Raw genomic sequence first — 12611 nt, 5'->3', positions numbered from 1 at the left:
AAAAAATAAAAAATAAATAAAATAATTTTTTTAAAATCCAAGGAAAGAAACTAGCAAGAATACGAGTCAGCAGAATCTAAAAGAGCAGAATTAAAGTCTCAGAAACTGTAGATATTGAAATTATCAGAGATTCAAAGATTTAAAAATATGAATAAAAGAGTCTGAAATAAATAGAGGATAGAGACAAAAAGCCAAATTAATTCCAAATAAGTAAAAGCAGTGAGAAAAATCGGGGGGTGGGGGGGCTCACAGACAGAACCCATGCAGGGACTAACACTGCAAACATCATCCACTGAGTGTCAGACTCTTTCACCTGTTATTATTTGTTCACCCAACCTGATTTTTCCCATAGAACATACTAATTTATGCAAATATCTCTTTTCTTTTTGAAAGGAAAATATTCTTGGATAATTAAGGGATGTATCAATTATTTCTGAAGATGATTTTTTCCCACCAGAATCGCTTCTCTCCTTATCTGAGAGGAAGCTGAGGGAGTACAATCCTGCCTGTGTTGGAACCAGGCAGGAAACAAAGCCTGGGAGTGCTACATCAGAGGGACTAGAGTCACAGTGAAGCATCCTGAGACTGCATGCAGAGCATTGATGCCATTTGCCCTGGAGGTATCTGCCAGATCCTGGAGCCAAGTGCATGGTTGACAAAATCAGGAGATAAGGATGGTTAAATAAAAGCATTTTTATTTAATGAAATAGCACTGATAGAATTGAAGAAAGCTCTTATCTGTCTTAAAATAAAAATGGAGAGGAAATTATGATAAGCTCCAGGAAACATAGAAGTTTCTCTTGTTTAACTGATTTGCATAGTCTATATTTAATTTTAAAATATTCAGTACCATATTCGTTTTATGGAAATAATAGTATATTTGTTGTTTGTAGACATAAACTTTAATTACCAGTCAAATAAAGGACTGTTTTAACATAAAAACAAACTCTACTGGTGATAAGCAGTTGAACTTAGAAGATCATTTCTTTATTGACATCAAAAGTTCAGGGAAGAGGCAAGTTTTCTAACAGTATATTTCTGCCAGAACATAAAATTATTTCTATTAAATAAAATGATTAACGCCTAAAAAATTAAACCCATGTGTAGTATCAAACAAGAAGATATTTTTTAAGGGCAAATGAATGAATTCATTGTGATCTAAATTAAATATTACTCATAATAATCTGAATTAATTTGACTTAAATTTAATCCATTTTTATATTTAAAATGAATAGTAAGAAGTTTTTTAAAGGTCATTTAAAAAGAAAATGTGTGAAATTAAAATCATAACAAAATTTCAAATAGTTTTTTTATACTAGTGAATTAAAGTAATAAATGTACTTACTCCATTTAAAACTACTACATTTTAAATATCAATTAAAGTACTGTTTCTTGAACTGTGAACAAACCTATTAGTGGGATCTGACTAGCATTTTTATTTAATGAAATAGCAAGAATCAAAGCACTGCACACATTTAAAGGTGAGTATGCGTTGTGAAAATCTTGTTTCATTGTACATGTCAGGAAGGGGAAAATTAAATAGAATGCATTTCTTTCTATGTGTCATAATCAAAACCTGTATGAAAGCCACTAAGCTTTTATGAATTAGCATCAAACACTCAAGAGGATTTCAGGAGGGCAAGGGCAAGTGCCAGCAGTTCCGCAATTGCTGAGTTACTACCGTACAAGCAGCAAGGGTTTGGGGTGGGAGAGGCATGAGCTGTATTTAAGGTAGAAATTTTGTCACAAAGAAACAAGGCAAGGATCATTGCAAACAGCATGTAAGGACAGAAGAGCTAAAACATACCAAGACTGAGAGACTGCACTTATATCAAATTGGTTATTCAGAAATGACCCCATGGTCTGGGGAGATGGATGAAAGAGCCAGGGGGGCAAGGACCCACTTGGCTTTCAGCTGGAGCCACAAAGGGAAGCCCCAGATTTTGCTCAACTTCTTCTGATCACCACCCGACTTTTTTTCTTTTACTGATTTGCCCATGAACATGATGCTGACTCTCAAGTACTGCAGAAATATCACACAATTTGTTTTTCAGAGTTCTCTTCCATATTTCACATATAGGTGATCACATCTGAAATTGACAGATCCCTACTAGGCAGAGCAGGGGATATCAATTGCTCTCTCTGATGACATAGAAACTGTGGAGCTGTTGGCACTCATTGTGTGGGTGCTCAGCCTGGAGGTTCCCAACTCTTCTTCAAACAGCTGCTATTCCTAATACAGCTAATAACCATCCATCTCTGCCTCAAAGAGAGAACAGTCCCACGCGAGATGACTGCATTGAGCACATGCTCTCCTTGTAGTTTAATGTCAGTTTACAAAAAAAATGTCATTAAACATACAAATTCTTTCTTTAAGTCAAAACATTTGAATTCAATGAAATATCATGTAGCATTTTCTTGTAGACATTAATTAGCAGCTGGACAATACATATCATCCTTATTGTAGAAAATGTTTCCTACTCAATTAATGTAATCCATAACATCAACATACTGAAGAAACAACATGTAAACCTCAATAAATTTATAAAAATCCTTGAAAAAAATTAATCTCCATTTAAGATTTAAGAAAAACTTCACCAACTTAGAAATAACAGCAAATTCCCTCAATTGATAATAGGCATCAACACCCTATAGAAGAGACTGATGCATTCTTCATAGGACCAGGAAAAGGTAAGAACCCTAACTCTCATCACCCCTATTGATCATTATAGGAGGTCTCAGGCAATGCAAAAAAATGCAAGAAAGAGAAGCAAAATGAATACAGACCAGAATGGAGATCAAAGACAACCTGTGTTCCCAGATAAGATAATTGCATATTTAGAAAATATCAAAGAATCTTTAAAACAAAAAACTATTAGGACTAATTTATTTTCTCAATCTTGCAGGATATATGGTCAATATACAAAATTAATTATTTCATATAGCAGCAATTAACATTTTGAAATTAAAAATACCATTCACAATAGCATCCCAAAGCTTGACAAATTCAATGAAAAAATAAATAAAATGGCAATTCACAGAGTGGGAGTAAATATTAACAATTAATATATATGATGATAACTTGTATGAGAATATGTATCAAGTTCATATGATTCAACCATAGGAAGATAAATAACCCAATTTCAATAGGCACTTGAATAGATACTTCATAAAGGAAGATACAGAAATGACTTATATACCCATAAAAATAATTCAACATCATTATTCATCAGAAAAACATGAATTAAAACCAAAATAAAATACAACTAGACAACCACATGAATGGCTAATATCAAAAGAACAGATTATACCAAGTGTTAGCAAGAGGATGGACCTAACTGAAGCTATCATACATTTCTATTGGGGATATACAAGCAATTTGAAAATTATTTATGAGATTATACTTATGAAGTTAAACATACACTTTCCATATGATGCCACAATTCTACTCAGGTTATTTTCCAAGAGAAATGAAAACATTCTCCAAAGCCTTGTAAATGAATGTTCGTAACAACTTTGTTAATAACAGTTTGCAAGTGGAAACAACCTGAATACTCACCAACACATGAATGGACTTTAAAAAATTCTTATGTACATATAATTGGTAATTACTGAGCATTTAAAAAATAAAAAAGCTACTAATACAACCAACATGGATTAATTTTGAAAACACTATGTAGAGTGAAGGAAGTCAAACCCCCTAAATGTGTTCCATAATGACTCCTTTCATGTGAAACTCTAAAAGAAAAAATATTTAATCTACAATGATAGAAAATATATCAGTGATCAATAGATTTACTTAAATCACCATATTTATAAACCACTATAGAATTTTCATAAACTAATTTTTAACTGAAAACATTTATTTTATACAGAAACCTAGTATCATTACCACAAATTTAAAAGTTTGCTTGCCATGAATAGAAGATAACTACGTAAGCCATCAATGTTACTGCATTCTAGTTAGATATTTTGTGTTTTCTCTCTGTTTAAAAGAGAAAAGAATGAAGTATTAAAGACACACTATCTGGAAATGAGAAAGCTTGATACAAAAGTCAGGAAAACTAAGAAAATTAGAGAAGATATCATCATGTAATTAATATTATTTAGTGTTTTTTCCAAAAATTTCTAAAAATTTTTAATTAGCAAATATTAATTGTACGTATTAATGGGGTTCAGTGTGGTATTTTAATATACATTTCAGTGTGCACATATAAAATTCAATATCACATGTGTTTGCCATGCCTACTCAGCTTGAAAATTCTTAAAATCTTTTCATATACCACAACTGGTACTTGTCTCACTCTTAGGAAATACTGCTCTAAGACATTATCTTATATATACAACCTCAAAAATTATGCTTGGCCCCTTTCATTCCTTAAATCTACTTGCAATCTTGGTTTTTAGATTGCCCTATTCTCTCTGCCTCACATTCCATATATTTCTTTATTTGGTGGTCCTCTGAGATCTATCTATCATGAACATTTTTCTTTGTTTATGGTTTTTTCCCCAGTTTCTCCTTGGGCCAGAGATTCATTGTTTAGATTGAGATGAATATACAGATTAATTTGAAGAGGATACTCATATTAACAATATTGAATTTTTTAATCCATGAATGTGGAATGGTTTTTTTTTCTATTTTTTTTTAGTTCTTCTGTACTGATCTTATCCATAACTAAGTACAAAAGATAAGGAAATATGGAGGGAAGTCCTTTCATCAGCTGTGTCAAGAGTCTCTTTAATGTGTCATCTCAATAACAAATTATCCACAAGACCATGTTCTGCCAGTCAGTATGAGTACAAGACAGTACTTTGTAACAAAAGAACAAAAAACTTCCTATGTGGCTGGGAAAATTAAAGGTACTTAGAGCATCTAAAATGCAAGTCCTTCCCAGTCTAACTATGAACTCTGATTAAGTATTTACAATGAATTCTATCTGAGTCCATGTTCTACCCTTAAATTTAGTCAAAAATCAGTCTTTCTTCTTTGAAAATCCACTCAATTGAGGCATAATCTCCATATAATAAAATGCATACATATTATATTTTTCAGTTTGGTGAGTTTTTACACATACATATGACCATATAACCACCACTGCATCTCGATTATCCCAAAATGTTCTCTGTCCATCCTCACTTCCACTAGGGCTAACCTAGTTATCTATTTTCTGTCAGAGATTAGATTTGTGCTCATCGTTTCTTTCCTTTGTCTTTCTTTTATTTGTATACATATCAATGTTCCTCAATTATTTTCCTTTAGAAAAATTTATAAAAACTTACATTTCATTTTAGGTCCATTACTCACTTCAAAAAAGACAATTTTTATGTGAACAAATCTTTTCAAAATGGCTATGCCAGTGTCAATGTTTTGACAGTGAGGTGCAATATTTTTTAAAAAAAATCAATGTCAACTGGACTCTAGAGAATTTTATGAGTCAAGAACAAAAAGAGAATAGTGAAGCATATTTTCTTATTTAAAAAAAATAAGACAGTTTGATTTCCACTATTTATAATTTCCCAAGATTAAAAGGAAATTTGAAATGAATTTTAAAAATAATACCTCTTACCTGTTGGAAGGTGTAGTGTTATATTGTTGCAAAAATCTGTGAAGCAACATTCAGTTTTGGTAACATTGTTGGAACTATGGCAGAAGACTTGAGCATTTAACTCTGGGAGGGAGACACAGGATTTGATCACCTGTTCTTTTCCATTGGTTAGCATGACTGAGGCCCAACATGCTCCTTCTGTTTGGCAGGTAAAATTTGAAGAGTCACACAAAAGACATACACACTTCAATCCTGCAAAGAGTAAGGCAAATAGCTTTAAAATGCAAAAGAGATCATGCAAGTTCTTTAGTTTTACTTGAGAATAGAAAATCAACCTTTATAAACATTAAAGAAGGGTTTAAATAAGCAATACTTGATAAATACATGCTCTACTTTTACAGTATCTCAATATTGTATTTTGTTATGTAGGCTATCCAATTATCATTTACTATTGCTAGTGTTTGTGAATTTATTCAGCTGCTACTATATTTTCATTATCTGTGCTCTGAATCTTTCTGAAGCTTCATCAGTTTGTTCCTAAATCAATAGCTCCTATAAAATGCTAGGAAACAGTATCACAGCAACAGGGGAGCTGTCCAGCATCACTCACAGAACATCAAAGTATGGTTGTGGCAGCTGTGTAGCCAAACAAACCAATGTTCTGTTCACTTACCTTTCCCCCTTTAACCATTTAAGTGCATTTGCTACACACAGAACTAACAATAGAAATTTATATCTCAAAAAAAATGGTTGTGATTCTCTGTATTCTATGACATTTTAACCTTATTGATGTTGTCAAAGTAGCTTTAAGGCATTGATGAGCCATTATACTTCTCCCTCTTCACTAAGAAATATATACATCTTAGAATGGGAGTCATTTGAACATAGACCATGACCTTCAGGCAATTCTTTCTAAGGCAAATCTCTCCTCCATAAAGAAAAGAACATCAACAGTAGAATTTAATATATCTGTAACAATAAAACTTTCAAAAATTATATTTTTAAAAAATTAATCTGTTCATGTCCACATATACCTCAATATTCCCTTTACACCTCTCTCTCTCTCTCTCTCTAATGAAGTGGTACACCATTTCTTTGTGTAAAATGTTTACCAATATGAAGTGTCTAGTGATTGTGGGGAATTTAGTCAAATTTTATCTAAGTAGATTATTCCTAAATACTACAACACTAAATAAGCTTTCTGTATTACTTTGATGAACTTTTTGGTAAATCCTAACTGCCTCTTTACAATTATCTGAATGTCCAAAATTTTTACCATGTAACCACTGTTAATGAAATTAAAGACTTTAAACTGATAATCAATCAATTTAGGGATGATTTCATATTCACAAAATATTTGGTATATAAATGATGACTTTCACTCAACTTCAAATATCAATATGGGAGCAAAATGAGTAATATTCCCATATAACTGGGATGTAAGGGAAAATAATTTATACATTAATCAGCCAAAAATTATTATTATTCTTTTTTGGTAATTTTTCTTGACTTATAAAATACCATTTAGATCATATTTTAGCAAATATTTCCTAAGGGAAACATTATAAATATGTATATTTAAAATATATATATTTTTTTTTCTAAGGGAAATGCAAATCCCCAAATAAAATATTTTGTTACCAACATTGGATCCAGCACAACAAGCTCACTACCTTATTAATTGCAGTATTGATCAATGTAAATACACATACTCTTTCTTCAATAGTTATATGCTATAGTAGAACTATATATTATATATTGATCTGGATCCCACAGAGCTATAGGTACAAAAGCTTGTGATTTAGAAAATGTGTTAAGGTAGTTTTCTTGCATAAATAAGAGTTCATATAGAGAGCATTCATTAACCCACTGTCTTTTGGCAGTGGAATCTCTCCAGCATTTTCCAACTCCAACCTGAAAAAGGCCTTCAAATGCTGCTTATACTAGCTTTGTAATTATAGGCATTACTTGGTCCCTCTGTGCCTCCATTTCATTTTATGAAAGGTAATAATAAAAATGAAATATGCATCCTTATAGTTCTGCTGTAAAGAATAAATCAGTTAATCTATGTAATGCTCTTAGCCCAATTTCTGGCCTACAGGAAAACCTATAGTGAGCATCTCTCCTATGACTGGAGAGGATAAAGCCAGTTGTCTACACAAACAATCAAAACATATGTTTAGTCCATAAGGGAATGGCTGAATGATTTAGGATGTAGAGATCATTTTAAAAATCATGATAAAGAAATGCATTTCTCTGCTCTGCCAAGTATTAGTTGAATGTTCTTATTCTGTTGATGGTCCAGACTAGATCCTAGATGGCCACAGAGCAAGTGATGGTTGATGATAGTCTAGACAAAAAATTCAGAGAAAGAGAAAGGTTCTAGCCCTTACCTTGTCACTCAATTGCTGATTGACTCTGGAGAAACTATTTGACTGTACAGAGCCTTTGTGCCTTTCATTGGAAATGGGAAATAAACCAGAGTAGGGACAGTGCATCCAGGAATCTTAAAGTCTCATATATTACCAATATTTTCTAACTCTATAATTTACATTTATGGAAACCTATTATTACAAAATATAGAAAACATTCAACAATTAAGATACTTCCCCTCCTTCATTGTTCTTCACCCTTATAATTTAAGGTGCTAAAGATGGGAAGAAGAGTAACTCTTGTGATACAACCTCAAATCATCTGTAACAAGATTCATTAGAGTCCTTGAATTTTCTTTTTCTAAGAGAAGCTGAGCCAGAAAATCAAGGCAAGTAACCAAGGAATATGGATCCACTCTCTAAAGACAACCCTGAATTACTCAACAACAAATCATGTGCTAGTTCATGTACATTCAGCATGGCATATAATTCCCGGTGAAGCTATGGGAGTTGTCACTATCACTATTTGATAGATACTGAATGAGGCTCAAAAAGATCAAGTGATCATCTTAATCGAACAGTCTCTAGACTACACAAGCAACACTATTTCTATCCCATCAAAGCTGCGATTTTCTCAAAAAAAAAATTCTCCCAGCCCAGTAGTTTCTAGCAACTGTGAATAAAATATAATTGTTATACAATAGAAAGAAATTAATATTTAATTAATAATTGATAACTGACTTTTTATCTGTATTGTTTCAATAAACTTTTAAAAAACTGTTCCTATTTTTAAACAAATTCAACCTGTCCATTTTCTGGTGAGACATATGGTTAAATAAAAGTCAGTAGCATGTGACTTGCATCTAGAATAAGTAATCTTAACTTTCAGCTTATCTAAATTTTGTATTAAGTAAATATCTAAATACCTGTCCTGATACTTTCTCTTCCAAGCACTAACTGGTTCTTATAAAAATATTACATAACAGTTCTTATCAAGGAGTAGTGTGGATACTCACTGAATGTTTAATAGGTGTTAAAAATTTCCTTCAGCTTAAAGTAAAAGTTACCATCCAGAAAAATATAGACCTAGGTAATAGAGTTAAGACAGAAAATGACAGCTTACTTTAAATCTTGCACAATGGAAAACACTGACAAAATTGAGGATTTGTTAATGATAATGGCTTTCAACATCTGCTAAATGTTCCTATTCATTCCAGGTCAATTAGCAGTACTATTGCATGGACAGAGAACAAACAGAAAACCAAACGGGGCCTATGATCTATAAGTAACATATGACATATTTAGGCTCTCATTTTTCATTTTCCACTAGTCCACTATGTAGTCACATTTGACACATAACTACTTAAACTATCCTCAAAAATTCTATGTTGTATTAAAATTTAAGTGGTCTTGACAATGAGACTTTTGCTTTCATATTGTTTTTTAGAAATCTGATATTAATTGAGTCAATTATATTAGAATATTCCATGACAGGATAAATCTGGTTGTTAGCAGACAGTTGTCCTGCCTTATTATTCTTTATTTTATACTTTCTCATTACAATGTACTTGAGTCATATGGAAAGGGATAGCAAATGAGGTTGAAGAAGAGGCAATTACCCATAATAAAGAGGTCTATTAGATTTTTCCCCACAAGGAAGATTGCACTTTTCTTGTGTCTACTCCCACCCCTTTAATTATCTCCCTTTCACTCCCTCTTTGCCAATTAGTCTGTAAAAGCCAAGACATCTGTTACCCACAAGACATCTGTTACCCACATCCACCAAAAGATGTACACATTCCCAATCAACCAGAAAATAAATTTTCATCCATATTTACAGTGGATGGCTAGCACACCCTGGTGTACAGAGTAATATCCATCAGACAACAATAAAGAACCAAATTTATCAATTTGCACTTATGCCCTATTCTTCTTTAAAAGCCAAATATTTCTTTGACAAATAGTTGTTTTTTGAATTAGATATTATTTTTAATAAGTTGGCTTTATATTACTTGTTTCCCATATTTTGAGGCTATGTGCTAAAATATCTATTGGCCAAGGCTTAATGTCAACCTCTAATATATATCCTTTCCTCTTTTTCAGACATTATTCTATTCAGTTTTTCTAATTTATGACCAGAGTATCAAACACAATATAGAGTTGTTGTTTTCTTTTTTCAACTGAAAAAGTGTCTCAGATCCTTCTGAATATGTGATCTTTCCATCATTTGCAGGCTTCTGAGCTTGCAAAGGGAACAATTCAAGTTCATCCATGTTCTAAATCTGAAAAGTATGACCATAGCAAAGAAGCCAGGGCAACTAGTACAGTGCACCTAAAGGAAACCAGACAGTCAAACAAACCAGACAAATGTCTGTCTTCCCTTTCTAATCCTTGCTAAAGTTTTTAATTTCATGCCATGTGGTCATTTCAAAGCACATGCCTTTCTTAATTGTAAGGAAAAATAGAAGAGGGGAAGAAAAAAAATTATTATTAAATATGGGCAATACAAACACAATTTTTTTTTGCCAAATGGACTTTGAATAAAGTTTCAGATTATAGAAATTCTATTTGCCAGACTGTATCCAAGAAATGTTAGAACTTCCAAAATACGGCAAAGGAAATTTCTCCTTTGTGCAAAGTGAAACTTTGTTCAAGAAGGGCTCATTCTCATAGCTAAGAGTGCCTGGAACCACCATACCAGAAGGTATTCTGCCCAGGAGAAGTGCTTCAACTTCCAGCTTTGGGGCTCAACACTTTGTGAGTTATAATATTAACCACGTGGAACTTCCTCAGTCTAAAGGCAGCACTGAACAAACCAGAGCATTCAGCTCATCTCTGCCACAGCTACCTAAGAAGACAAATTTCTCAGTATCTCCAGACCTTGAGATTTCTAAAGACCCCTCCAGTTTTGTTGTCCTTGGTTGCTCTGAACTTGTGACATCCTTCTCAATATAAGTAACTTAAGGACAGAGTTAAAATTAGCTATAATGATGTGGTTTTTTTGTTTACTTATGAACTCAGAATTGTAACTAAATACAGACATTATGGCATAATGTCATAAAGCTTTTACTCCGATTTTAAAAAATTTTAATGGAGAGAAATAACCAGTTGAATACTTTTTAATATCAGCCTGGCTATGATCTGAAAGATTCACTTTTTAAAGGCCTTTTTCAAAATTACTATTGTAACGTTATTCCCTCAGCTCCTACAGCCTGGTAGGATTCCATGTAGAGATGTAACCTAATCTAAAATAGGTTGTGGCAAAATTATTTGCCTATGTTCCATTAAAATATCCCTTTCAGAGGATGAAAATGTGGCAGAACCAAGAGACAGGGAGATGACAGTCTTCTCCTTTCTACCTGTGGAATTTGAAGCTCAGTGGGCTGGGAAGTGTGGCAGTTGGATAGTACTGCCTTGGGGCACAATGCAGAGAAATCTAAATCTATTTTTGCCTAGAAAGGACACATACTTCCTGGAGTCCCTTGTCCAAATATAGTCCTTGTGGTCACATAATGGAGAAAAGAACCCTATTTGGGATCTCCCGCTGAAAGCACCACAGAAAGAGTGTTCCTATTCAGAGGGCACATTTCCTCTGCCACCATGTGATTCTTAGTTTATCTGAGAGTTTATTTTCTTACACTGACAGCCTAAATGTTCCCTCAGTCTTGGGCATTGACATTTATTGTCTTCTACTTAGGAGAATAGCAATGCTCAATGGATTCCAATGGCATTTAGAATAAAGCAAAAATCCACCATTGTTAATATGACTGAATAGGCCAACAGTTGGAGTTCTTCCCATCCTTGAACCTCATCTCTTAAGACTCAGCCCTCCAGACCACCTATCTTCTTTCCACAGCTCTAATAGAACAACTTCTTTTCTACCTCTGCCTTTCCTGTAGTGCCCTTTACCTGTAACATTTGTTCCTTCTAATTCTCAGTTCAAATGTCTTCACTTCAGAGAAACTTTCCCTGATTCTCCTTGATCAAGTATCTTGATCAAATATCTTCATTCTTCTGGTATTATCATAATCTATAATTAGTCTATTTCTTGCATTAGCCCCACTAAAATGAAAACTTCATGAAGGCAGGGACCTTCTCCAGTTTTGTCTACCATCATATCCCCAACACCTAGAAGGTCTGGTTCCATAACTAGACTAGATGTCTTTGTTTTATTTTGTTTAAATTTTATGATGCATATAGTTATGCATAATAATGGGATTCATTGTGAGAAATTCACATATGCACATAATATCCTTTGGTTGACTTCATTCTCTTGTACCTCCCCTTTTCCTCTTCTCCTCCTTCCCCTTCAAGTCCCCTTTGTCTACTGGACTCCTATTTTTGTGAGATCCCTTTTATTCCTTTTCTATCTCTACTTCTAAATATGAAAAAAAAAATGATCCTTGACTTTCTGAGTCTGGCTTATTTCACTTAGCATAATATTCTTTAGTTCCATCCATTTACCAGCAAATGCCATGATTTCATTCTTTTTTTATGTACAAGTAGAACTCCATGGTGAATATATTCCACATTGTCTTTGTCCATTCATCTGTTGACACTTAGACTGGTTCCACACCTTGACTATTGTGAATGTGCTGCTATTTACTTTGGCATTCAATGTAGTATGCTGATTTTTGTTCTCTGTATAAATACCAAGGAGAGAAATATCAGGGTCATATGGTGGTTTCACTCC

General features: G+C 33.2%; 1 protein-coding gene across 2 annotated transcripts in view; it reads right to left on the bottom strand.

Moving 5' to 3' along the window:
* Acvr1c (activin A receptor type 1C) overlaps positions 1–12611 on the bottom strand; it is a 72593-nt gene that overhangs the window by 38359 nt on the left and 21623 nt on the right. For both annotated transcript variants that reach the window (XM_046426922.2, XM_046426921.2), the window contains exon 2: positions 5568–5798. In XM_046426922.2, coding sequence (XP_046282878.1) covers positions 5568–5798 — 231 coding nt within the window. The remainder of the gene's footprint in view (positions 1–5567; positions 5799–12611) is intronic.

The sequence above is a fragment of the Marmota monax genome, unplaced genomic scaffold (assembly GCF_021218885.2).
Source record: "Marmota monax isolate L192 unplaced genomic scaffold, Marmota_monax_Labrador192_F-V1.1 WCK01_AAM20220418_F8-fsc00048, whole genome shotgun sequence".
In the NCBI taxonomy this organism is placed as follows: Eukaryota; Metazoa; Chordata; class Mammalia; order Rodentia; family Sciuridae; genus Marmota; species Marmota monax.
The sequence above is the reverse complement of the archived record's forward strand: the minus strand, read 5'-3'. Positions and strand labels throughout refer to the sequence as shown.